Source organism: Opisthocomus hoazin, chromosome 4 (assembly GCF_030867145.1).
Source record: "Opisthocomus hoazin isolate bOpiHoa1 chromosome 4, bOpiHoa1.hap1, whole genome shotgun sequence".
Lineage (NCBI taxonomy): Eukaryota > Metazoa > Chordata > Aves > Opisthocomiformes > Opisthocomidae > Opisthocomus > Opisthocomus hoazin.
In genome coordinates, this window is record NC_134417.1 from 73,721,670 (window position 1) to 73,748,833 (window position 27,164).

Sequence of the window (27,164 nt, forward strand, 5' to 3'; positions counted from 1 at the left end):
TTCCTCCCCCTTCCCCCCACCCCCACCACCCCGTCCCCGGATTATTTTGGGAACCTGAAAAGGCACCTCTGTAATTTACAATTCCTGGCCAGATCAGCGTATCTCTAATTGGAAGTAAACAGGGTCAGGGGACGGAGTTACTCTGAAAGTGATACGCTGTTTAATTGACAAGACGAAATTTTAGGTTTAAAGTTTGCATATTGCACCTTTGTGGCTTTTGGGTTAGGTTCTATTTTTTAGTTTTTATTTTTAAATTTTTGGGGGTCAGGGAAGACCTTTGTGAAGCAGACACGGCTTTCTAACAGAGCGGGGGGCTTTCCTGAGCGGTACATTTTGTACGTATTTACAGTTCTCTGGAAATAAGGCTGTAATCTGTGCAGCTCTAAACACACGAATGTAAACATTCATCTCAGAACAACTTCAGTAAGCAGATTTTTCATGACCATCGTAATTTCAACGGAGCAGTTAAGTATGCAGTGCACCTTTTGCAACTGGCAGTTTAAAGCGATGTGTGTGCGCGCGTGTGCGTGTGTGTGCGTGCAGGGGGGAAGGGTAACTCCACTGAAAGACGATTGTTTACTCTTTCTAAATATATATGGCTGCAGGTATTCTTAGACCGGGCCTTTTACAATGGGAAGAAAACTACGGTGTGGATATAGTAAACAGAGCTGAAATCAGTTAGTGGCTGCTTGGAATATTTAGAGACACGAGTGGCTGGGAGAGGGCATTACAAAAGGCAGGAATTAAAAAAATTGAAACCCTGGGCAGTGGATTGCCATCAGAAATGTTGACTTTGAGTCACACAGTAAACATTGCATTGTTGCTTTGTTTTCCTTTTTTGATTTACGATAAATTATTCTCCCGGGATTGATCGATGAGTGGAATCCTTAAAATTTAATTTGGGAAAGATCTAGTATAAATAAAATGCTAATCCAAAGAAAGAAACCAGCAATTATTCATCCTAAACTCTGCTGATTCAGCAACTCAATTATAACTGCCTTTCTCAAGCTGCAAACTTTTCAGGCTGTTTTCGGAGTTGCTGTACCCATCCTCCCCCCGCAAAAGAGACCTTCCCCCGTCCTCAGCTCTGCCTCCACCTCGGCCTTCAGCCTTTCTCTCTCTCTCTCTTTTTTTTCCCCCTTCCCTTTCTTTTCGAGGGGTTGGGGGGGAGGAGGGAGGGAAACAGTTAACCTCTCGAAGCGTATTTCCTCCAAATAAAAACAGTGAACTTACAAACGGAGAGGAAACCACGGATAACTCTGCAATAATTCAAAGTGTATGGAATCAGGAATTTTTTTTAAACAGTGTTTTTAATTGAAAATAAAGCTAAAGCATGCTTTTCAACAGTGCAAATTTCCATAATTTTGATTTACTGCTTCCATCATCACAATATATTATACCAGCATGTCTCACCGATGGCTAGACTCTAGAAGTCTGCCCGTTCGACTATTTCGATAGTAAGTGCAAATATAGATAATTGCCTCTGATTGTCACGTGCAGTAGAAATGTTTCTGCTACATAGAGAGGATGGCATGGCAAAAAAAAACAAACCACGACAACAAATTTCAAGAGATGAGGGTAGAACCGGGAAGTGTAACACGGTTGAAACGCCTGAGTTTCGGTGCCAAAAAGCTATGAATAACACGGTCTTCTCATTTTGTGTACTCTTTCCACTCACGGCCTCTCGTTTCACTTTCTGTGTTGTATTTACTGCTTCGCTATTTCCTCCAGCCAGCGTGAGGGGCTGGACCATAAATTGTGCTGCTAGCCAGGCAAATATTTTAGTTGCTTTGCAAGTTTGTAAGGGGCATGTTCGGACCACAACTTAAGTATGACATTAGTGAGTAACAGTAACCTTATTTAAGACCTCTGGGTGAGAAACAAAAAGGCTTCCCAACTGCAAAGAGTGGCCGTACAAGTAAAAAGACACCCTTTTATCAAAAATAGAATTCCGCATTTATTGACTGGTTTCAGACAAGGCAGCTTTTCCCAGTGCTGGGGTCGCAGGCGGACCCCAGCCTTTCCAAACCAGAGAAAAATGAGTGAGTGCAACTGCTCTTCGAAAAAGACACCCCTGCACCTGAAAACAAAGCTCCCGAAAAGTAGGCTGCTGCCACATTGAATTATAGTGAACCCTTACTGTGCAACCATGTAACTTCACAAACTTTAACTGAATTAACAGTTAGACTTCCATTTTTGAAATCTAGTGCATAAATTTAATGGCTCATTCTAATATTTATTATTCAACCTTTTGACATTTATTTGCAGCAGTTGAATTGAGGTACTGGTGCATTATTAGCATTTAAACAGTAAAGTGTTCCAGCTCTACCATAATAACTGAGTTTGAGTCTTTAGCCTGAAAGTACTCTGTGGAATGTAACCAAAAAAACAAAACAAAACAAAAAACCAACCCAAATGCAAGAGAACCAAAAAATTAGAAAACCCAAAACAAAACAAAAAATCACTGTTGTAACGGTAAAGAAAATGGTAATCCGGTTTCTGTCTTCACAAAGCGATAGAACAGAATTCCAAAAGCGTGTATAGCATTAATGGGCTTGTACAAACCATCCTGCAGAGTTTAAAAAACGTAAGAAAGTTAAAGGTGGTTCAAGAAAATATTTTCCAAGCTATTTTATTAATTAAATTTCCTGAATTTGTGGCTAGGTGGAAGAGGTATTGCAGAACCGCCCAGCTGCCATTTCCATACAGGATGGGCCTTGTGAGGTGGTTGGGAATCCTTAGTGGTGTTTAAGGAGTAAGCTGGCAACAAATCCCCGTCATTGCCAATAATTAGTGATGGTGGACAGGGAAAATTTGCCATGAAATTAAATGGCCTTTTCACTGCTGATGCTACATTGCTGGCTACCCTTTTGCGTCTATTGTTAACTGTAAAATCATCCAGTGTTCCTTCGTGTGTCTCGAGTTTACCTGTAGGACGTGGGCTTCGAGCTGATTTCAGATTTGGTTTGACTGGAGGAGTCTGCAGTACAGGTCGCTTTCCCAAAACCAGTGTCCTGTAATTTTTTCTCACCCTTGCTCCAAATTTATACTCCCCATCCTCAGGTTTTGGAGTACCTAAAGTGCATGAGAGGACCTGACTCTGAGTCAGCGGGTTTAAGGAAGTGGTTTCTTTCTCAGTGCATGCAGAATCTTCCTTGGCTGTCAATAAAGCGTCCTGGTTATTACTCTCAGTCACACCGTAAAACTCATCCTTGGTATCATTGCACTCACACTTTAGCTTATGTGTTGTAAGGTCAGGCTCGTATTCGTCGTTCGCGCTGCTGTCCTCTATTTTGATTTTAACGCTGTGCGGGAATGGCAACTCCTCGCTGCCCTCCTCAGCGCACCGGAGCTCGGCTGCTGCTGCCGCCGCTGCCGCCCCTGCCGCCGCCGCTGCCCCGGGAGAAGCAGCGTCCTCCTCGGGATCAGTCTGTAAAGAGGGCAAATCCGTGGCAAATTCAAGACAATGAGGGATTTTGGAATCTCGCTCCGAGTTTGCTGCCGCCGATGAGGAATCGTGATTTAAGAACCTAGCGGCTATTGTACTGTTATCTGCACGGTGTGTAGTAGTTGCTGGAAGGCATTTCCTTGCCTCTCTGAGTATTCTTTGTTGTGGAAATGCATTGTTTGTCTTTGGGCTAGGTGAAGAGGCCCCCTTTGCAACGCAGTTAATCGTGAGGTCAGTACTCTTGGCGTTGCTGGAAAACTCGGAGTGTGGGAAGGCGATCTCGGCCGCCCTGTCGCCCCGTATCTCCGCGAAGCAGCTCCCCAGGCCGCCGGGGCAGCGCAGCGCCGGGGCGGCGGGAGCCCAGCCGGGCCGGCCCCACTCCTCCGCCAGCTCCGGCTTGACCCCGCCGGCCGTGCCACGGAGGGCGGGGGGCCCGCCGGGCTCCACCGGGGCCGGGGCCGGGGGCCGGGGGGCGGCGGCGGCGGCGGCCGCCAGATGGTACAAGAAGTTGGCGTGGACCACGCTGGGCGGGCTGCAGAAGCTGGTGCGCCTGAAGCGGATGCTCTGCACCGAGACCTGGCTGGAGACCGAGCTGGAGTCGGAGTCCGAGGTGCTGTCCTCCTCCTCCTCCTCTTCCTCCTCCTCTTCCTCCTCCTCCTCCTCCGAGCTGCCCTCGCTGGAGTCCGAGGCGCCGCTGTCCTCCTCGTCCTCCTCGTCCTCGTCGTCGTCCTCCTCCTCCTCCTCCGAGCTGCCCTCGCTGGAGCTGGAGAGGCTGGAGCCGCAGTCCGAGTCGTGGGCGGCGCGGCCGGAGCAGCAGCTGGACTCCGAGTCGCTGCTGCCGCTCTCGGGGAAGGCGGGCGGCGGCGGCCCGAAGCCGCGGGGCAGAGGCAGCGGCGGCCGCGGGCCTCCGCGGGGCCGGCGGGGGCCGGCGGGGGGGCCCAGCGCGGCGGCGGCGGCCCCGTGTCGGCAGCGGCGGCGGCAGCGGGCGGGCGGGGGCGGGGGGCCGGCGGCCGGGAAGGGCGGGCGGCGGGCGCGGAGGGGCGCGCAGGGCCCCGCCGCCGGCGCCGCGTCGTAGCTCGGGGGGGCCCTGCGAGGCGCCCGCGCCGCGTCCGGGCGGCCGCGGCCAGTGTATTTACTAAAAAGGTGAGGTAGATGAGCGGCCGGGAGCAGGGCCGGGTCCGCCGGGCGCAGAGCTTTCCTCCTGACAGGCAGCAGCGGGCGGGGAGGGTCGTCCAGGCCCAGCCAGAGTTTGTTCTCCTTCCAGAAGCCCGCGAAGGGGTCGGCGGGGGCGAGCTCCGGCCGGAGGCCCGCGGGTGACAGCGCCCGGCTGATTTTCCTCCGCTTCGTCCTGAGGACCCGCTCGGTTTTGCAGGAGGTGTAGAGGGCTTCCACGTCCTCTCTGGAGATCAGGGTGCATTTGGCGGCGTGGAAAGCGATGGAGTTGATGGCTTTGAGTTTCCTCAACTCCTCCAGGTCGCAGTGATGCTTTTTGACTTTTAAATGATCCATTCGCTTGTGCACGGTAGTTCGCGGGATGTTTTTGAGCAGGTCTGTAAAAACCTGGGAGAGTGCAAACATTTGCTTTCCTTTAATGATGAGGTAGCCGAGCCTCACGCCATCCACCTCTTCAAAACCCGACTTCAGGTCTCCCATTTCGTGAATTAAATTACTCCCAGCATTTGCAGAGAGAGAGAGAGAGGTGGAGGGGAAAAAAAAAAAAAGGAAAAAAAAAAAAGAAAAAGCCACACACACACAATCCTCAGCCAGATGCTGTATTTGTCTCAAGGCATCCTGCTAATAAAATATAACAAAGGCTGTTATTCCTGGTGAATGAAGTGCCAAACTTTAGACAAAATTAAAAAAAATAAATTAAAAAAATACCGTGAGGCTACAATCAATATATAATCTTAAAAATCGGGTTTGCCAAAGTGTTTCTCTAAGTTGCTGCTGAAGATCAGTACCTGTTCCCTTTCATTCCCTGCTTTTCCATTGGAAACTATGATAATGGAATGTGAAGGGAGGAAGAGAAAAGAAATGCAGCTGCTATTCCCGCCGCTGCTTTAGCTACAAATAAAATGACAGAGTGAAGTGAGCTCGTCCGGAGACACCTTCATCAATTAATTCCCCTAAAGCCAACGCTGATTGGACACTCCTGACAGGTGATGCAATAAAAATTGATATTCCACCCCTTCCCCCCAAAAATCTCCCGCTAATTAGCATACCCTTATACTGCCACCTCCCCTCCCAAAGTAAATAATACAGTTAGTATATAAATCTTTCTATTAAACAATCCGAGCTCAAACACACTCAGACCTCTCAGAGTTCCCCGTCGCTAGCTTCCGAGGAAGGATTTGTAGGCTTTTTTTTCCCCACACCGTTTCGCGTATTTTTAGCCTGTTTTGGACTAAACGTTGCTCTTTTGTGCATGCCGTGAATTTAAAGGACACGAGTCTGATCGCGGCGATGGAAAATCCTGCGGTAACGCAGCCGCTTTAGCCCGGCGGTTGCTTCTGCATTGTGTGGAAAAGGAAGCGGAGCGAAAACGTGCAGAGCAGCCTGGTATTTCCCTTTCTGAGGCTCCGAAGTTAAACGCTCGGTTCTTAACGAGAGGGAATACTTACATTTTCGAGTTTCTCTCGATTTTCCTCTTCTGCTTAATTAGCTTTTTACAGCCGGGGACTAAGGTTATTTTGCTGCCTGAACACCACGGGTTCCTGCACCGTGATACTGTAACACTTTTAACTGAAATTCTGCCCGTAATATTGCGGGAGGGGGGAGGAGGACGCGGGCTCACGTCAGACCCATAACAAAGCATAGATAAGCGAGAAATGTATACACTTTTCGCTATTAAGCGTGCTGGATCGCGAGCTGGAACGTCCTATAGTCCCAGAGCCCACGTCAGGATTCCTGCGTGCTGATTGCTTCCAGCAGAGAAAAGAGAATGTAAAATATCCAAGGTGCTTCCAAGAGCCTTGACGTAAGAAGAAAAAAGTGCTGGCACACACAATGCGCGGTATCGCGACGGGCTAGGATGCTGCTGGCTCGCAGTCCGCCTGTTCCGCTCGGAGCAGCCCCGCCGCCGCTTTTGGATGCTCCATTTGCAGCGGCCCCTGAAAATCCACTCGAAGAAGCGGCGCGAAGGTTTAACCTCGTCGCAGGAGCGTTGAATTATTCGAGGATTTTCGCAAGCGTTGCGAGAGCTGCGTGCCCCCCCCTCGTCACGTTAAAGTGATGCTGCACGTTGGGCGCTGCGAAAAGCAAAAAATCGCCAGTCTCCGCCGGGAGCCCAGTGTTCCGCTGGGTACAAGCACGGGCGCTTTCGCGTATCGCCGCACATCCAGATTTAGGCATATCCGCGAGATTAGTGAGACATCTCATATTTCTGGGACTTGGCAAAAAAATCGGCGGAGGGGGGAAGGAAAAAAGAAAAAAAAAATTAAAAAAAAATCTTCAATCCCGAACGTCAACATCCACTCCGCGTGCTGGCAATATGGTGCGTGGAGTTCGTGTTACCCCGCCAGGTACAGCTAAAATAAAGCGCATAATCGCTCTGCAAAAAAACCCGCAGCTTTGCACGCCAAGGCGAAACGCAGGCGAGCCCCCCCCCCCCCCCAGTTTCGCAGGAATTCGAGAGAGGAGTGGGAATTTGGAGAAGTGCATCCGGGAGCGGAGGAAATCTGTTCGAGGGAAGCCCCTGACTCGGATGGCTGAGATTTGAAAAGTCAGCCCGGGACTACTGTTGCTCCCGGCGCAGATGCGGTCGCCGCCGCCCGACCCCCTCCCTGTGCGTGCGGACCGCGGCGAGCCGGGGGTAACGCTCCCCCCCGCGCCCGCGGAGCCACCTCCAGTTACATTTTGCCCCCCGAGTTAGCAAAGGATCACCGGGCGGCTCTGGTGATATTTCAGCCTTTAAACGCAACCGGGAGGCAGCGGCGAACAATGCCTCGGCGCAGCTGAGAACGTCGGCGGAGTTCGTCTTCCCTCGCCTCGCATCTGGATCCCCTCGCCCCCCCCCTCGCCCCCCCCCGCCTTCCTCCTCCTCGCTGGGGTGAGAGGCACCCCGGTACGCGCCGAGGCTGAAGGCAAAGTTTCGAGAGAAAACAGCTGCTGGCGCTAAAAAGGAATCCTCGCAGCCTTTCTAGAGCTAGAGACAATAAGGTCGTTTAAAAATTCCTCCTGATGTACTTATATGCTGCCAACACCCCCACCCCCTCCCCGCTGCTCTCCTCCCCCTGCTTTAAGGTTAAGGCTATGGAGTCGGCAGTGAGGGAACAGTAAACTCCGAGAAACCCGCTCGGAAGACGTTACCGAAAAAAAAAAAACAACCCAACAAACCCCGATGGGCTGAAAAGTCCTGTGTTCGCCGGGGGGTTCAGCCGGGTTGGACTCCCGTGTCAACCCACGCGTGCGCGCCCACGCAGGGAGCCGGGCGCGCCCGAGCACCGCCCTTGACAGCCCCGCAGCCGGCTTCGGGCACTGTTCTAAAAACCCGCGCGATTCCTGCCGGCCGAGTCCCGGCGCTACCAGCGGTGCGGGACCGGCCCCGCAGAGCTCGGCTGTCCGAGCGGCGCGGCCGCCAGCCGGGGGTCGAGGCCGGGCCCGGCGCGGAGGGGAAGACCCCCGCCAGCAGCGCCGGGAACCCTCGGGCTCCCGGCCGCCCGCCCCCGGGACCCCGCGCAGCTTCTCCCGCACCCCGCCCGGGGACCTCTGCTTCCCTGCTTTGCCATCGTTTGTTGGGGGGGGGTTCCTTTTGGGGGGGGGTTTGTGGTTTTTGTGTGTGTGCGTTCCGCTGGCCATCGGCACACGCTGCGTACCCCGGGGTCGTCCTCGAGAAGGCTGCGGGGGAAGGCTGCGGGGAGAGGCTGCGGTGGAGGGCCGGCGGAGGCCCCTTGCACACGCACATGCAAGGCGGGGGACTCGAAAATGGATTTGCACGCACGCAGGGGACCGCGATCAATAGGCACCGACGCTTACGGCTCAGATCGTTCACGTGAAAGCCGGCAAAAAATGAATGAAAATGAAAATTTAAAGGTGTCTGGCATCAATTAGGTGAAAAGTTACACGATAATTTACTTCCTGGGCACCGGGGTACGTGCCTGCGTGCCCGCGTCGCACATGTGTGTGCAGACGCAGCTGTACACCCAGCTATGTCTCAAAAAGCAAGGGACTCTCTGTTAATTTTGTGGACTGTGCCACCCTCGCTGCTGACCAAAGATGAGCATGATTAAAGGGATGGGGGTCCGTCTCCCATCTCTCGAGGTGAGGACGCCCAGAGACGCCCGGTTTTGCCCAGCACACACAGAGGGAACCGCAGAGAGTTGTGTGTGTAGGGCCGCGCACACGCACACGCACACACAGAGACTATCAATCAAACGTGCTCCTTTTCACGTTGAGTAGCGTGCAATCTGCAATCTACACTCTATAGCCAGCAGTATTTCAGTCTTCAAGCTGTCTGGCCGAAGGATAAACCTCATTAGAAAAGAAAGAACAAAATAATATTCATAACACCTCGCTGTAGACCTATTCCCATTCATTGGAAATCATACGCTTTCATTTTTGTAAACTTGTGTTAAAATATATACGCTCGCGGCGAAGTGCTTAACCACATCGTTCCGGAAAGAAAACGCGTGTAACATTTAAAATACTCCTTTTACGTGATGTTTTGATTTATTTTCATAGTATGATTATGTTTAAATACCAGTGCAATTCAGCCTGACCTCTTCCTTCTGCAACCAAGTAATGCACACACCATTTACAGTCTTTTAAACGTTTCGTTGGGAAAGGCAACGGTGATGTCCACCAGCGGTCGTACTAATGGGGAGAGTTCTTTTGAAAATCTTCAGGAAAACCTGAGAGGTCATGTGCATTTTCACACTAGGATTGCCACATTATTAGAGTATTATTATTATTTATTATCATTTGTCGAGTGCCGGACCATGTCTTCAGGTATTGACAAGCCTTAAATAAACCTTTTGCTTTCACTACGCTGGGCAGAAATACATATTCCAAACGAGAACTTGTTTTCTAGCCCTATACCCTGCTTTTAGATATTGCTGGGCATATTTTGCTGAAGGAGGACACAGACAGAGAGCAGCCAGAGGCTATCACAAAGAGTCCAGTAACGTAAATATAATAGGGTCAAAGAACAGTATAATAGGATCCTTCTGCTGTTTTAAAGTCAGCCAAATGTGACTGCAGTACCTAAAATTTGCCGTAAATTCTAGTATGACAACAAATCGGAATGTAGAACTGAATCTCCTAAATGCGTAGGACAAAGAAATGTCAACCATCAGTCTCGAAAAAATAAAATCATAATCTGGCTAACACTCTTACGCACAGGAGTTTCAGGGCTGTTTTTTTTCTTACTCCCCCCCCCCCTTTTTTTTTATAAACAAAGCAGCAACGCAGGGTTCTGCTAAGCACTTTTTAAGTTGTATTTTTTCCGTGGGGGCTGGGGCGTCACTTGCACACTAGAATTTTGTGCAATTTATAATCACTGCGGGCTAAGAATATTTCTTGAGTTTGATACTCCTGGTAGTTTCAAAATACTTTTCTAGCAGGAGTTTCTGGACACATACTACTTGCCATGTTGTTTACTGACCCATAATCAAAATGCAGTGACCTTCTGCCCTTTTTTTGCCCCTTGACCCACGCTGAATTCAATGCAGCCTTTATAAATTTGCAAATCCTTGGACGTAAAGAGGATTTGGTGAGGCTTTGTTCTGAAAGGATCCTAAAAGTTTGCATTTTTAATTAGGCAAAGGTAAAGCAACAAACATTGGGAAAGAAGATCCTCTCCTGCATGTAGGTGACCGCTCTCCATTTCCGCGCTGGGAAACCACACGCTGAAAAATGTCCCCCGCGAACTGCAAGGCAGTCGCAAACGTAGGGGGACCAGGAGGTTACGAATCGCACCACATCAGCAGTGTGGTACAGATCGCTTCCAGGACGTCAGGGATGGCCAGGCCACAATCCTCCGGCGCTCCACATGTCCCAGGCCCGCGCCGGTCCCGGTGACCCAGTGGTTTCATCCCGGGCTACGGTCGCGCTCCCTCATCTCCTGCACTATCAGCCAGTTTAAAGGACACTATAATTATGATGGTGATAAAACAATGCCCGCTTATGTGTGCTGAATAAATAAAGAATGTTTACAGCCCCAGAATGTTTCAATTCCAATTAAACGCTATCAAAGAAAAGCCCCCCCCCCCCCTTTCTCCCTCCCTCTCCCCCCAGGACTCCCTATTTACCTTGTTGGTTGTAATAAGGCCCTATGAAATAAACCGGCCTTCCCCGTTTGCTGTGAAGGCCGCGTCGGGAGGAGGGGGAGGAGGAGGAGGCGGGGGGGGGTGGTGAGACAGCGCGCACTCCCGGTCCCACAATTACAGGGGTCGCCGGCATCCTCTTTTAGTTGTTGTTGTTATTTGTTTATTTTTCAGTTAGCAAAGGCGTGATGATGCAGGGTGGAGGGGGGGAAAGGCGCTTGGGAATCCCTCTCCCACCGCCGGCCCGGGGGTGGGAAGCGGGGCTGGATCAGCCCTGGGGTTTGGGCGGGGGGCGGCCCCCCCGGGAGCGGGATCTCCCCCCGGGGAGCCTCAGGGACTGGAGCCTGAAGAAAAACGCACCCCGCTCACCGGGATCATTTCAAATATTCATTGTATCAGCAAATCTCATCATAATCAGATTAAAGCAAGGTTTGGGAGGGGGTTGGGGGGGGGAATGGCCCGGTGTGGCTGGGTGCGAAACACCAGTGGGACGACAAAGCCAGCAGAAAACGGGTTCCTCGCCCCTGCCTCGGTTGTGCGGGGGGGTGGGAGGATTGAAAAGCAGTTGATTTTTGCGAGAAAGGGACAATTTAAAGAGCTGTGACTCCCCGTTGCACCCCGGGTAGCACCTTCCTCTCGGAGGTTGTTTCCTTTTCAACTTTACGCTTAATATTTCTACACGGCACTCTTATTTATTTACTTGTTTCAAACTCCGGACAGAAACAATTCCCGCTGCGGAATCCACCAAGGTAGACCAAGGTAGATTCCCTCCCCCCCCCCCCCCCCCCCCCCCCCCCGCCGGTTTGCTCTTAGCTTATCTCAGCTGCGGGAACAGCTTCTCCGCGTCCAGGCTTTGGAAGGGGGGTGTGTGTGTGTGTGTGTGCGCGTGTCTGTGTGCCCCACCGAGCCGTCCGGGGTGAAATGTTTACATCCATTTTGCGGCGGGGAGCGAGAGGCCGGCGCAGGCCCCCGCTCCCTCGGAAAGCTCAGCCCTCCGGCGCCAGGGGTCCTGCCGGCGCAACTCGGATGGCCTCCGAGGGTCAGAAACGTGGCCGTTCTCCCGGGCGGGGGGCTGCAGCTCGCCACAACGTGCTCGGCGACTTCATCTTGCTCTAAAAAAAGGAAAAAAAAAAAAGAGAGGAGAAAGCGAAAAAGACCAGAGCGCCGACTCTCCCGACGCCCCGCAGCTGCTTCCAGGGTGGGCCGCGCGTTTCGGGGCGAAGCGGAGGGAAGGTAAGGGCCGGCCCCCGCCCCCCCCCGGGTGGGAACAATGGCGGAACAAAGGGAGCCGCTTCCCCCTGCCCGCGCTTCGCCTTTGGCTCCTCCGCCCGAGCCTCGTCGCGCAGGGCCGGGGGGGGCCGCTGAGACTTCGCCTTCGGAGGCCGGGCGGGGGTGCGGGGGAAATTTGCGGGGCCATTTAAATCCCCCCCCCCCCCGTTACCGGCGGGGAGCGCTGCGTGGCTCTGAACTCACCGGAGAGTCCCCGCGGCGGCGAGACCCGGCCGGGGGGCGGGGGGGAAGCCGGGGCCGCGTGTGAGGGGTAAAAATCTGCAATTATTTACAAATCAAATACATCGCGAGCGAAGAGCGCGCGGGGCCGCGTGCGAGCGGGCCCCGCCGAGAGCGGCGGGCTGCGAACCGTTAGTTACAGAGGGCGGCGGGCAGGGCCGGGCCTCGTCCCGCTCACCCCGGGAGCGCCCCCCGGGACGCACCGCGCCCGGTGTTCGCAGCCGGGGCTGGCTGCGAGGGACGCGCCGGGCCGGGCCGTGTGGTGGAGGCGCCGCCCGCCATTGGCGCGGGGGTTCTCGGCCGCTGACCTTTCACCTTTCCCCCCCCCCCCCGGCGCTTCCTTTGCCGCCCCGACCACTTTCCTACCCACAACTCCCCGCGCCGGCCGCGCTCGTGCCTCCTCCTCCCCCCCGGGAGAACGGGGGCTGACGAGGCGGGGGGAGGGGGCAGAGGGGAGAGGCCGAGACGGGCCCGGCCGCGTTCGAACGGGCGGCGGGGCGTGAGGCGGCCGGGCGAGCAGAGGCGCGGGGTGGCGGGGTGCCAGGGGGCGGGCGGCGGGGGAATCCCCTCAGTCACCGTCAGGTGCCGGGGGGGGGGAGGCGGGGGGGCTGCTGGGAGGGGCGCCCGCGCCGGCTGGGGGCCGCGGGGTCCCTGCTGCCCGGGGCGGGGCGGGGGGACGCGGGGCGCGGATCTGCCTGTTGAGCATCGCGGGCGGACGTTAATCTGGCGCCTCAGAGTGCCTTGTCAGTGGCTGTGCGGAAATCAGACGTGACGTTAATCAAATCACGCGAATGTAAACATTTATAAGTTAAATCCTAATATTATGCAATTATTTAAATCAAGCCGTGGTTTTTCCTCGGCGTCGCGCCGGAGCTCTCCCGCGCCGTTCCTCGCAGGCGCGGAGCTCTCCGCCGGATCCCCGCTCTCCGCTGAGCTGGGCCGGGCCGGGCCGGGCCGGCAGCGCGCTGGGCTCGGGGCCGCGGGCGGGCCTCGACGGCGGGCTGCGGGAAAGGCAACGGCGGCGAGAGAGCCCGGCCTCCCGGCCCGGTTCTTCCCGCTCCCGGCGGCGGGGGAAAGGGGGAGAACAATGCTGAGCCGTCTGCCGTGCGCAGCACCGTCCCCTGAAGGGAGGGAGCGCGCACTGCAGCGGCCCGGCCGCGCGCGTCTGTAGTGCTGCTGCTCTCCTGCGGGTAGTGCTCACGGCATGCGGGGGGACGGGCGGGCGCGGGGCCGCCGGCGGGAGGCCGGGGCAGCCGGCGGAGGGGTGAGGGCTCCCATAGGCCGGCCTGCCCGCGCCGCCGACCCCGGGATAGGCTCGGGAGCCGGGCTGGCGGCGGGCCAGCCGGGCAGCCCCCCACTCGCCCTCCGGCAGGCTGCGCGGCGGGGGCCGGGGGAGTTTTGGGGGTGAGGCGGCTGAGAGAGTAAATCCGCGGGCGCCCTCGGCAGCGCGGCGCTGAACTGGGGGATTCCAAGGGTGAGCGAGGGTCGGCGGGCTGCGGGCAGGCCGCCGTCAGGGTGACACGGAGGGGGCCGCGTCGGCCAGGCGGCGGGGGAGGGGGTGGGGGTAGGCGGGAGCCCGCGCTCCCCGCGGCGGTGCGAGGCCGGGCGGCGGCGGGGCTGCGGCTCCCTCTCCTCCCGGCGCTCTCCCCATTGTTCCCCGGCCGCCTCCTTCGCGCCGCTTTTCCGCCGTCCGGAGGGAGGGAGGGAAGGCGAAAAGAGCTCCCGCCGAGCGGCTCCGCTCGCCCTGGTGCCGGTGCCGGGCCCTCCGGCGGGCTGGGGGGCGGCGCGGCGGCCGGGTGCGGGGGCAGAGAGGAGCCTCTAGCAGTGGCAGCCGCTCCCCCGGGGCTGCTGCAGCTCACGTGTTACCGGGAAGGTAAAAAGCAAAACCCCAGACCCCGCAGCCGCGGTGGGTCTATCCGTACAGTAACGTCTCGTCGCGGGTGGATTTTAGAGCAGGACTTCTGAAAGAGATGGGGAGAGACGGCTCCGAACCGCTGGACTCGGAATAATAAATGTAGCCAAAGAGAATTTCGGAAGGAGCTCGTCTGAATGGTCTGTTTGTGAAAACGAAAATTAATCTTACCCTGTTTTTCATCTAAGCACCACGTTGTCTGGATTTTTATATCCCCCCCCCCGCGATTGCTGTGTGTTGGTTTGAGGTTTGTAAAGATTTGTTTTGTAGGAAAAGTGTTTGTGTCTCTTCCCCTTCTCCCCCCCCCCGAAAATAATTACTAATTAAATTCTTTTGGTACGCCATCTCAGACCTGAACTTTCTGGTGTATTTATGTAAAGAAGAATCGACTAACTTGTGTTCAAGAAAATTTCCAACAAGTGCCCTTGGTCTTCCAATTGAAAAAAATAATCTCTTTGCATGTTTTTTTTTCTGAAAGATTAAATGAAAACGGGTAGAGGCTCATATTTGTGATGAGGAAAGAATTTCTAGAGAACTAGTTATTTTAAGGAAATCCTTCCTGGCAGAAACGCGATTATTTTTAGCAAGTTATCTCCGAGAGCGTGAGAATTTCTTTTAAAAGATTAGAAGTGATGTCTAGATTTTAAAAATGTTCATTAAATTTATCGCCAAGAAATTAACGTTTTGCATAGATGGCGAGCAGCAAGTAAAAGAAGTTAAAGGACGGTGCTGATGGCTATTGCCTAGCTGAAAATAATTCTGAAGTGACTTTCCTCCCCCCACGCACACTTGGGAAGTTGCATGCTTGCAGTCATTGTGTAAGATAATACAGTTTGGGACTTCTCTTTCCCTCTTTGTAAACTTGCAGGCTTTTGTGGGGCTCCTCCAAATAAAAGCTCAATTCAGTTTAGATGGTAAAAAGCATCCGCGTTGCTCGAAAGCTGAAGATGCAAGTAATAATTTAACAGGAAAACACCACCCTGGTAATATCTAAAGGCATTAGCTTTAAGATCGAGGAAAGAAAGATTTTTTTGTTTTGTTTTGTTTTGTTTTATTTTACCTCTCCTGCTTGAGTATTCCAGAGATGCATTTACTCTTGATTGCTACTTGGCAATTTTCAAAAGGTAACTACAAATTCAGAAAGCGTCATTCAAAAGGACATTTAATGCTCTTGTATTTACTAAAACAATATATCGCTATTTGAAAACTATTCATTGAAAGGGAAGATTAAAAAAAATAGTCAGGGAGAGACCGTTTGTTGCCATTCTTCGTTGGTCTTTATTTTGTATTTGTACGGAATGTGTTGACGTATTTCATATATTAAGTTTTTTTTTTTTTCCACAAAGGAGCATTGTTGTTACTTTTAATTGGGAAGTACCACGATATAAAAATTGCCCACATTCCCGACTCTGAAGCACCATAGTCGGATTGACAAAAAAGTGATCCGAAGCTTGCGCGCTTAATTCGCCAGGAATGTTAAGCTTCCCAGATACACCCTATGTGGTCAAGTTAGACTTTCGCTGTTAAGACAGTTTTTAATGGTCAAAATCGTACTTAGAGGAAATGTGTCTGTGTGCATATATATGTGGAATTGAAATTAGATGGTAACTAGCAGTGGGAACGGAGCTCACTGATCGAAAGTGTTTTTTTTTTTTTTTATTGCATTTGGCAACCTCTTTCTTTCAGGGACACAATACAATTAATTAACATATTCTGGGGCGTGTTTTTGAGATTGGGAAGTGGTGGCCCCTTGTTGAGAAGAAAACACTTTAAATAAAAAAGTAACATTGTTTTGTCCAAATGGTACTGGGAAAAGCAGAGTAGTATTGCTCGTACAGCCCACGGATGCGGTTGATTTACTCCAATTTGCTTTAGCATATACCAAACCAGCTTTTCCTTTCCCACGCCTATATTAGATATATGTGTTTTGTTTATACAAATCCATCTAAAATAGGTCTGCATTTAAGATATTTGATGGGAAATTCAGCATGTCGTTTCTCATATTTAATATGTAGTACAGATACCATTCCTAAATCGAAATCAAATAAATGTGACCTGTGACACAACGCAGTATCACACTGCTGATCGTAACACAACAAACATGAAAAAAGGCTATTAATTTATATGGAATGTTAATTTAGCAAATCCTACATGGAGATCTGCCTGTAGACGAAAAGTAATCTGAGGCTTTGGTTTTGGAGTGATGCTACGTAAATGTATTTAATAAAAATCCAATGAATTAATATATACCTCATAAAAATCCAAACTTTGAAATGAGGTATTATTCTTCTTTGAAGAAAAGCCCTGCGTTACATTTAAGTCGCATATAATTTAAATTCTAGAGTTTACTAACTCAGCTTTTCCGGGCTTAATACAGCATTAATATCCAATATGGTTTGCTAGAAGTTTATTTCAGGTTCTTTTGTATCATACTGTAATTATCATTACTTTGACTTGACTCACATAAAAATGCGGTTAACATTTAAATGCCTTTTTAATGTAGAGAATTATAAATCAGCTGTCACATTTAAATCTTTACCTTCTATCACTTAGGGAATGTTAAATCTTTAAAAGGAAATAATCACTGCGCTTAAAACAATCCTGCGCTAGGATTCCTTTATTTAGAATTTTGGGTTGAGATTGTTCATTCAAAGAAAATCCCTTGTTTCGTGTTTACTGTAAACCTCCGTCTGAAATTAACATTTAAATGGCAACATTAGTAACAGCAGCAGTACTTCAAAACCACCGATTTTATCCATTGCTGCTAGTTAAGTGGAATTTATCAAAGTCTTCAAAGGTGATAATACAATTAAAAGCAAGAAAATGAATACAATAGTTGGTGGAATTAGTTCCCCCTTTCTTTGCAGTCTAAAGAATTACAAAATTTGTAATTGCATTCGCACAAAAGAAAATAGCACAACATACGAAGAGGCGTGGTGTCCAGGAGATGCACTGACACGACCTTTGATGCTGCTACCTGTACTCGCAGAACATGTAAATGTATAGCATGCAAACTCCCGGTCAAGAAGTGACTACATGTTAAATGTTGAAACTTTTTAATTATTCACGATGTTGCATTGCATTTGGATAGGTGTTAAATACAGATTTGGGCGGTATATTAAAGAACAGGAGGAAAAAGAAAACTTCGCTCTTTCTCAGTGTAATTTAGCAGTGAGCATATAGATACATTAATGCTTGTAATATGGGTTCTGTAGACATGCTATATCCTTCATAATTGAACATGGATAGAAATAATTTGTTGGATCTAAGGCAGACCGCCATTTAAAACGCACTGCGTGCAAAGGTCAGTGCACGAGAGTCGCATTTTATTTTGTGCGAAGTGACCATTTTGCTGGTGCCTTCCCAGAAATGAAGCAAATACCCACGATTAGAATGTATTTCAGTGAAGGCTGTTAATAATTTAAACCCACATAAACAAAAGGCAGACAAGCATCAACGTATTTTAAATGGATCATCAGGAAATGTATTATTCTACCTTTCGAGTGTCACTAAGTTATTGCAGTTTTCCTGGTTTCAGTTGCATCTGTTTAGCTGCAGCACGTATCCTTTTGCACGTAGGTAAAGTTCAAAGCTTTCTCAACAAAGACCCAATCTGAAAATGAAGTAAAAATTGCTAGGAGAAATTTGCTTTCTGGAAAGAAGTGAGTTTCCTCCACTCTACAGCTCAAAGTCCTGATATCAGTTCGTGTTTTCCAGCATAGTGTGCATTTTATGTAAAGTGTATGATTTTTCTGTTATTCCTGGAAGACTGTTCTGGTGATTATAGCCAACTGGCAATGCAGTTTTGTAAATGGAAGACTTTTTCTTGTTCAATGCTTTGTTTTATTCACTAAACTTACAATATGATTTTGCACGTTTTATAAAAAAAAAAAAGGTGAAATGTAAAGCAAGTATTCAAAAATCTTAGGATTATTGTTGGAACTGATTAATTGGTAGTAAAAATCTAAGGTGAATACCGCTTTATTTTTGTTAATGTAGCTAAAGGGCTGTGCACTAATGTATGTCAACATTTTCTTGAGGAATTCCGTGAACTTTTTAAAAATTTGCATTTGGAGAGTGTAATTTTCTTTCACTTATGCGCTGATTTGATTTGAAAAAGTATCTAAAATCTGAAAAAAAAGAGAAAACATAATCTTCTTGTACGTTTCTTATAATCTAACTTGTTCAGCTTCTAGGTTTTGTAGGTTTCTTTTAAGGGAATTGGATTTTCTCCTTGCATTTAGATTAACAATGAAATTATTCATTCTTCCTCACTGAATTATATTCCTCTCTAATTATTTTAATCTCTTATATATCATTATAAGAAGGACAGGCTGCTTTTTTTTAGAAGAAAATTGGCCTTCTGTGTCATGTCAGTGCTTATTAAATACTACAATCATAAGAACATATATGCTACAAGATTTTATGTTCTGATTCCATAGCTGTTATAGGCTTAGTGTTTGCAGTATTTATTTAGTGGTAATGCATTTCTTTTCCTATTTTGCATTTCAAAGGTCTTCTCTAAATGATTGTTTTACAGAACTATCAAGAGGTTATCTAAATTTTTCCATCAAATATTACAGAATACTATAAGGTAGTAGTCATGGAGCTTCTTTCAGTCCATGTACATTCTTTCTGTAGAAAAAATTAAACAGAAATCCATTAAAAAATACAACAAATGTTTCATTAAATAATTTAATGTGTTAGGCTTGACTGAATTTTGAGCAAAGCAAAATTTCAGGCTGTTCAGTACTGAGCTGGTGTGTTACGTGGCGTGAGATTGAAATATTTTTATTTGAAAACTGTACAGTAGGTTTTTCACAAAAATACTCTTGTTGCCATGGTGCGGTTTTAATCAAGTTGTTGCAAAGTGATTAATTTTTTCTTTGGTGATTCTTCTTTACAAAACTAAAAATTGAGCCTTAAAATAGCTAATGTTAAAAAAAAAAAACAACCCGGGAATTGTACTAGTTGCTTTTCAAAGAAGAACTTGTCGATGAATTAAAAAAAAAAAAAAAAAAGCCGTGAGAAAAATTTACAAGTTTGTTACAGTACAAGTTTTACTAAATGTATAAATTCGTCCAGCAAATTAAAATATATTTAATACATTTTCATTTTAAAAGGATATTTGTTTTAATTTACCTGTCAAGGAAATAAAGGACAGATTTGCTGCTGTACCGTGATTTTTTTTTTTTTTTGTCAGGGTTAACAGAATCATTGAGAATGCTTTTTAAATTAGATGTCATTTTCTTGACAAGAATGAAGAAGGGCTGGGACACTGTATCTATCAGCTTCAAATAATTTGCGTTTTTTTAAAACACCAGGATATATTAATTGCTTTATTCCCTTACAAAGTAATTGCTTGCACCTGCAATTTTCAGGGTATTTTTACAAGCTTTAAAAGGAATAAAAATAGTGTTGTAAGTATGTTTTATAATATATATATATAGTTTTATGTACAGATTTGTATTCTTCAGTGTTGAGGCAGGACATTTGGGTGGGGGGTGAGCTTTTTTTGAGAGCAATCACTGAATGATTTTACACAAACTGAAACGTATTACATTCCACTCCATCGCTCACCCCCCCGTTTTTTACATATGCCTTAAAAATTTCTAAACTCTCAAGGATATTGGATCGTAGGTTTACAGAGCAATGTTTAGAATGTGTCTCAGATGGCTGCGTTGATCGCGCCTTTGGCTGGGCCCTTCATCTAGGAAGCTGCCTTCATCGTTCCTTTTTCGCCTTGCCCTCCATTCTTCCCCTATCTAAATAATTTCACTGAAAACTTCCAAGGAGAGGAAAGCGCTTGACCTAAGATACGCTGCCTGCAAACTGCGGGCGCGGATGTCTCTGGGGAGTAGAGGGCTGCGCACATCCCACCTCTGCCTCCCGCCTAGCAGTTCGTCATGCTCCCGTACGCAACTGCCGCTGTTTTATTAGTTCGCAGTGTAGAAAATAAAACCTGTGTGTGTATGTAGGTCTTCGGTAGCGAGGTGGCCAGAAAGGCACAGGATGCAGCAGCCATTTGTACAGATCCCGTTCCAGCTAAGCTGGCCTCGCGAAATCGTCGTGAAAAATACAGAGCGTGCACAGATTCTGCTTCGAATATAAATCAGCGGTATCTTCCCTGCCAAATAAATAAATAAATAAATAAATAAATAAATGCATGCTGGCCCAGGGGCAAGCGAGCGAGCAGAATTTTGCAAGGCTGCATTTAATTTCTCTGCGCTGCTAACAATCACCACAATTAGTTCCTTCTGCTGCGGGCGTACCTGCTTACAATGGAGAACTGAGTAGCCTCAGATTTCCCTCGCCGCTGACCACCTCAGCTCCCCCCAGTTAAAAGAGACAACAGAATTGTTCTACTAGAAAGAAACCACCCCAGACGCCCAGCCCGTGGAAGGGCACGCCGCCCCGAGCCGAAGCCGGGAGCGCGGCTGCCCGCGGCCTCGCCGGTCCCCCCGCCGGCCCTGCCCCGGGCTCAGCGCCGCGGTGGCCCGGCGGCTGCTGGGGGAGGAGGAGGGGCGGGCCGCGGGTCGGTAGCGCGTCGGCTCGGGGGGAAGAAGCCGACACCCCAGCCCGAGGCGCGGGGAGGCGGCGCAGCGGCGGGAGCGCCTCAGTCCTCCGAGCGCGCCGGGGGGACACGAGCAGGACAATAAAAGTCGGGCGCGGGGGGCGTCAGCGCCGCAGCCACATCGAGGCGGGGGGGGACGAACGAGGCCGTGAAAGCGGCTTCCGCGGGGAGGGCGGGAGCGGGGCGAGTCCCCCGGCCTTCCTGAAGGGGGCACGAGCGCCGGCGTCGCGGGCGGGAGCGGGGCGCATGCCTGCCGCCGCGGCGAGGGGGGCAGCGATAAGCCCGCCCGGCCTGGGAAGGGAGGCGGATTTGCGCGGGGCCGTCCCGAGGCGCGGCCAAGCAGCCCGGCTTGGGGGGAGGGGGGAGGGCGAGATGGCTCGCCCGGGGGACGGAGCGTGGCGGCACGCCGAGGTGGGTGCCCGGGGAGGCGGCGCGGCGCGGCTCGCAGGCCGGGGGGGCGGCGGGCCGGGCCGGGCCGGGCCAGGCCAGGCCATCAGGTGTGCGGCGGAGGCGAGGCGAGGGGCGGGCGGGCGGTCCTGGCAGGGCGCCGCGCGCTCGCGCACGCTCTCTCGGCGCGGCGGTTGGAGCCGTTGGGGGGGGGGGCGGCGGCTCACGTTCCCTGGGCGGCTCGTGAACCATCGCGAGGAGGCCCAGGCCGAGGCCTTCCCCGCGGGGGCGCGCAGTGCGCCTGCGCGCCGGCCCCGCTCCCCTGCCTGTCCGCCTGCTGCGCGGTGCCCTTCTCAGCCTGCAGCCGCCGGGCTGCCCCTGCCTGCCTGCCTGACCGACACGGCCCGACCGCTTGGTCGGGTGGGGGCGAGAGGAGGCTCTCGGCCGGCGGTCATGGGCCCTAGGTCGTTGCCGTGGCGGCGGTGGCGGCGGCGGCGGCTGAGTGACTGAGGGGAGACACCGCTAGGGGAGGGGGCAGGCAGGGGGCGAAGCGCGTGTCTGCGTTGTGTGTGTTGTTGACGACGGTGTTTTTAACCCGTAGATGGTCTCTAGCGAGCCGTTGCTGCTGCCTGTGTCACTGGAGGGCGAGTTCTCCAATAGCATGAAGGAGATGATCGGCGGCTGCTGCGTGTGCTCCGACGAGAGGGGCTGGGCCGAGAACCCGCTTGTCTACTGCGACGGGCACGGCTGCAATGTCGCAGTGCATCAAGGTGAGTAGGCAGGCGAGTGCCAGCTCGTCTGCTCTGGCCTCCAGCCTTGCTGCTTCCTTCTGGATGTTCCCTGCCCTCTTCCCTTGGGCCTACTTCCCCCTCCTCCCCTCCCCCCCCGCCCTTAGGCCTTCTTTCTCGTCTTACTCTCACCCTCCCAGCTCTCTTGTCACCCATGAAGCCCGTTTCCCTGTTTCTAGGGCCACGTGCTTTCTGGTCGGACCTGTCCTGCTGTCCTCTGTCCCTCCAGTCTGTCTTTTCCCTCGTGTTTGACTTCCTATACTGTGACTTCCTATGTTACAGCTACGAGAAAGGAAGAACACCTTTTCCAGGCTCTTTCCCCCTGCTGCCTTCCCTTATACCTCTTCTGTGTCTGTGCTTCCCAGTCTGCCTTCCAACCCTGTTAACAACCTCAGCTGCAGCAGCCCAAAGACTACCTAAAACTCCTTTCCTTCTGTGCGGAACTTCTGACTAACCTCTGTTCTGGCAATTGTTGCTGTATTTCTTTCTGCTTATACTCGATCCCTATTGTCCCTGCCTTTAGTTAGAAGTTAGAAGAAATTACTTGAGGGGCAGCCGGTAGACATGGAGGGTTTAGAACTGGGATGTGTAGGAAAGAGCTGTCATGTGGTTTCTTCCTCTGGCTGCCTTTCCTTGAATGTCATTTGGCTAATGTTTCCTGGTAGATGAAGAGACTTCCTGTTGTGGTTCTGCAGGGGGAGGGTGCTAGTCGGAATGGCTGATGCTGGATTTGTTTGGATTAGTGGTTGGTTGGTTTCCAGCTCGGCTCAGGAGCTGGCGGGTTCCCTCTATGTGCGATTGTTTTGTTTCTGTCAGTGAGTTGACCCTTCTAGTGAGAGCAGAGGGAGAGACTGTGTTCTGCTGCTTACACCGTAAGAAATGAAGTTATGATGACTTTGTCTTTGTGGTGGCAGAAATAAGAAATAAGATGGTAGTTTCTCTGTATCGCATGACAAGCAGTCATGCGAACTCTGTGGCTGGCTCTTTAACTCCTTCTAGATGGTGAACAAATTGGAGGAGACAGAAAATCCTAAATCCACTTCGTTAGTCTGGATGTGAAAATACTGCTGATGTGTGCCTTGTGCTTGGTCTTAAATTGTGTTGAAGATGATGTAGTGACTGTTTCAGGTATATGCCCCTTTGTAAACTAATAAGAAATAATGAGAAATAGTAATCATTTAAGGAGATCTCCAAAATAATTCAGTTATTCTTGTTAGTGTTGGATTAAATGCAGAGGAGAGCTGACAGGGTCTGTGAAATTGGTCTGGTTTTGAATCAGTTTTCTGTTGGCTTCAGAGCTGAGTAATGCTAACCGGTGAGTTAACTCTGCTGTTGTGGAATCTTAGGATCAAGAAAAAGAACACTGAAACGTGAATACTTTTAGAAATCATACTTGAACCAGCTATTACTTTTGTATTATTTTGGGCATCTTCCTTTGCATGTAGACCCTTGGTTTTTTTTTCAGTGAAAGAATCTGATGGTAGGGGAAAACAACAAAAGTCTGTTTTAGGAAATATTCCTAATATAGGGAGACACTTCAGTAAACTGAGTGCAAGAATATCAAACTTCCTTCATGTTTTTTTTAAGGTCGGGTCCAAATATGAATTTGAATCTGGCAGGAAGTGTGCAAAGTATTGCTGCTTCTTCTAAATCCAGATGGTGTTGTAGAGGTCTTAAGAAAAGAACTGTATGTTTTGATTTACTGTTATCATTGATGTTTTTTATGTTTTGGGTTTGATGCATCATGTGAAGGTGGTGGAGGAAGTATGTCCACTCTTTTTTGCAGTCTCTCTGTAGTAAAAGTAGTAGTCCTCATGTTGTTCAGACAGCAGTATTACCCATGAGACTTTATTAACTGCATTTTTTGTTATTATAGTTATTTTTTGTTCAGAGGAAACTTCTTTGCGAGTGTTAAGTCATTGGCAAGTTGTGGAGGACAAATTTTCTTCATGTGTTTAAAGCAGCTTTGTATAGTAGTGGAAGTATAAACCAAAGGAAGTCTTGTCCGTAAGCAGTATCACAGTGTGCCAGAGCACAAACCTGCTGTGGACTTTTTTAGGCTCTAGGTATTACGTTTGCAGATATAAAAGTACTTCGCTTCAACTTTGGTCTTTGCTCAACTCGTGTTGCCTTTGGATCGAATTGCCAGCCCTGTCTGAGTTGCATTCTGTAATTAGTTTCTTACTCTGCACTGTCTCTTGCTAATTTAAATGTATGATTGCACTCTTAAAGTCTCCTGCTTAATTTCTAAAGAGGCATTCAAAGTCCCCCTCAGCTGTGGCTAATATAGATGCAATATAGATGTGGCTAATATAGATGTTTTTTCTCATGTTAAAGAACTTTATTGTACAGTAGAAAGGGCTTATCAAGATAGTTTGGTCTGTCAGTTCTTGGATAATGTATTTGAAAGTCTGACAACTAATCTTAATATGACTACATGTATGTAAATAATAGGGAATGATTTCATTGACTTTGTGTGAAAGGAAAGGTGTACTAGCCAGATGTTTTTTATACTACTATTGTATTACTGGTGTGTTGTTGTTTTTTTTTTTTCCTTCCTTCCTGCTTCAGGCTAGCACAAAGCCAATATTTTTGTATATATACTAGAAGATACTGATTTAATCTCAGGTGTCCTCTTAACTGTGAAGTTATCATATATGTGTATTTTCTAGTTACACATGTAAACCAGATTTTCTTATTTAAGTAACATATGATTGTTGAGAATTGAGATATTAATTCTGAATCTGGCATTTTTTATCTTTTTGAGGAAAATGTTTGGCTTTTTGATAGTTTGTTGTTAGTTGTTAAACCCATACAGATATTAGAATATACTCACAGCACTTGTGTTCTTGTATTTTTATTCACCCAGCAGTTCTTCAAGTTTCTTGATCTGTGTGTGTCAAACATGAACAGTATTGCCAAAGTACTAACCTCTTTTTCTGTGGAAATTCTTACCAAACTCCTGTTCATGTTTGTTTTTGTTTGTGGTTTTTTTTTTTATATGCTATAAAAATATAGGTGACCGTCTTGCAGAGAAATCTGCACATCTCAAAATCTCTTTCCTAAGGATTTATGCTGTAGCCTGGCTATAGTTGCAACTGATCCTTGCTGTGATGCTTAGTTTAGTTTGTCTTTACAGCTCCATATGAATTTTGAAGTGGGGAAAAAAGCAAACTTTGTATCCTGGTTCAGTTTATTATGGATTTCCTGCTTAAGACCGGTTATTTTACTGATAAAGAGTAAGAGAACTGGACTGTAACTAAGTGTATGAATGTCTTGTGACAAACTCTGATTTGTTAGTTGTTTCAGTTTTCTATTAAAAAAGACTTTACTGGAAATTATGGATGTTTGTTAATGTGAAGCGCTTTACCTGTTTTGCTGGTAAATAAATAGCAAACAGACCACATATGAAACATTGCTGCTTTTGAATGTTTATATTTCTTTAAAAGCTGATTAGTATTTTTTTATTTATCAAATTTTTTTTAACAAAGTTTGCATGATTTTTTAAGTGGGAGCTTGTTATACTTCATTTCTAGTACTATTGTGATAGGATTTAATGTGTAGTGTATAGATGTCAGTTTGACTTTCTAAAATGATGTGAGATCAACTAATGCTAAGCTTTTTCTGTAACATTCATATTAGTAGTACTGTAGTGGTGCTTATGTGTACTGAAATATTTTATCTTGTTCAAAACAGCTTGCTATGGAATTGTTCAAGTACCCACTGGACCTTGGTTTTGCAGGAAGTGTGAATCTCAGGAAAGAGCAGCCAGAGTGGTATGTGCTTTGTTTATTAAGTAATGCTAGTTATAATGCTTGTGTGGATAATATTTACCAAAGTATCTTACTAATAGTAGAAAACAGCTTAGTTTTTTGTTGTAATTCCATGTAGATGGTATTCAGAAAGACCTGTGTGTGTGTTTTTTTTTAAGGGGAAATATGGAACTGTTTCTAAGTATTTTGACAATTTCTGTGGTGGGTGGGTGTGTGGGGTTTTTTTTAGTGTTTGGTTTTTTCCCCCAGCTGTTTCGGAGATTATTTTCTTCTTATCTATGGTTTGGTTTCTGTGTAATTTTGTCACTTTAATGCTTATATTGTTAGGTATGGGGAGGAAATAGAATCTGTGTCCAGTTTTCTTTTACACCAACTTTAGATTGCCAGTTGAAAGCTTTGGTCTAGGAGCGCGTAACCAATCAGTAGTGTTCTTAATTTCGGCATCTAGTGCTTACTTGGACTGTGATACTTCTGATTGAAGAAACATTTTCTTTCTCTGTCTTTTTTTTATGGTAAATATTGGGGATTCAGATAATCCTTCTGAACAACAATAAAAAACCTGAACACTTTTTTTTTTTCCTTGATTACATGGGGCTTTTTTTGGTCAGACTTGTATGTTATTAATTCAAGCTGTATGGTGTCAGGCATTTTTAGAAAAAGACAATCACATTTCTCACTACTTGGCCCTTTCTTGTTTGTCTTCCAGCAAAAGATAAAGTGAGAGTATTTAAAAAGACTTAGCTGTTCCTTTTCCTCTGAAAACATTTTTAGTATAAAAATTGGAAGAGAAGGTATCTTAAGGCAGTGTGTGAACTGTTTCTAACTTTCATATCTAAAGGCAAACGTCGAGCCTGAGACCAAGTTTTCAGTTACTGTCGGTGACTGGCAGAATGTTTACATGGGCAGTTTGCTGTACCTGTTTCCTTTTCTGATACAAAGTACTATAGAAATGATAGAATGACTTAATGTTATGTGAATTTTTGGCACAGTACTGAAGGATCTTATTCTTCTGCTTTTTCCCAACCTGCTACAAAAGTTTTCATAATGCCCTCGAAACTGAGACTTTGTTACTCCTTCCAAAGCAGACCTTTTGGTGGGAGCAAAAAGGGGTCAATTTCTAAGTGCTCTCCAAATATTTGTCAACAGAAAATCAAAACCACCACCCTTTCTAAAGAAAGGCTGTTTTTGTTTTCCTGGGAAGACCATCAGCAATGTAAAGTTTTAAAAGTAGCATTTTTTAATATTGCTGAGTTTGAATATAGAGAATGGGGAAAGAGAGATGGTGGCTAGAAGGAGGATTTTTCTGGTGCATGATAGGAATTCTCATCAGGATTTAGGATATAGTTCTTCCTGGCTTCTCCTGACACAAGGTGTGAAAGAACTGTACTGAGTTCTAAAATAAACAATGTCTCGCTGTGCTCCAATAATTCCTTGAGTTTACCAGAGAGAATAGCTTTGATAGGTGTTACACTGCTTTTCTTTGCTGTTTGAAGTTAAGAAGGAACAGTGAT

General features: G+C 48.4%; 2 protein-coding genes across 11 annotated transcripts in view; one reads left to right on the forward strand and one right to left on the reverse strand.

Annotated features, from left to right (window-relative positions):
- Nucleotides 1-498: 498 nt before the first annotated feature.
- On the reverse strand, nt 499-5,147 carry SKIDA1 (SKI/DACH domain containing 1). The gene has a single exon (XM_075419496.1). It carries the CDS (start codon nt 5,099-5,101, stop codon nt 2,636-2,638), a length of 2,466 nt encoding a protein of 821 aa, XP_075275611.1. The 5' UTR covers nt 5,102-5,147; the 3' UTR covers nt 499-2,635.
- Nucleotides 5,148-11,816: 6,669 nt separating this feature from the next.
- The window catches only part of MLLT10 (MLLT10 histone lysine methyltransferase DOT1L cofactor), a 144,499-nt gene continuing 129,151 nt past the window's right edge, over nt 11,817-27,164 (forward strand). For 8 of the 10 annotated variants that reach the window (XR_012763782.1, XR_012763783.1, XM_075419497.1 and 5 more), the window contains exons 1-3: nt 21,099-21,116; nt 21,694-21,862; nt 25,577-25,656. Coding sequence is in view for 8 of the 10 variants with exons in the window: in XM_075419497.1 (XP_075275612.1) it covers nt 21,694-21,862; nt 25,577-25,656 (249 nt within the window). In the remaining 2 variants the exon portion in view is untranslated. Of the gene's footprint in view, nt 11,944-21,098; nt 21,117-21,185; nt 21,203-21,693; nt 21,863-25,576; nt 25,657-27,164 lie in introns of those variants that run through there. The other 2 variants (XM_075419501.1, XM_075419502.1) reach the window with 2 other exon arrangements.

Excerpts from the sequence above, each read along its gene's own strand:
- SKIDA1 (XM_075419496.1), bottom strand. The coding sequence starts at position 5,101 with ATGGGAGACCTGAAGTCGGGTTTTGAAGAGGTGGATGGCGTGAGGCTC.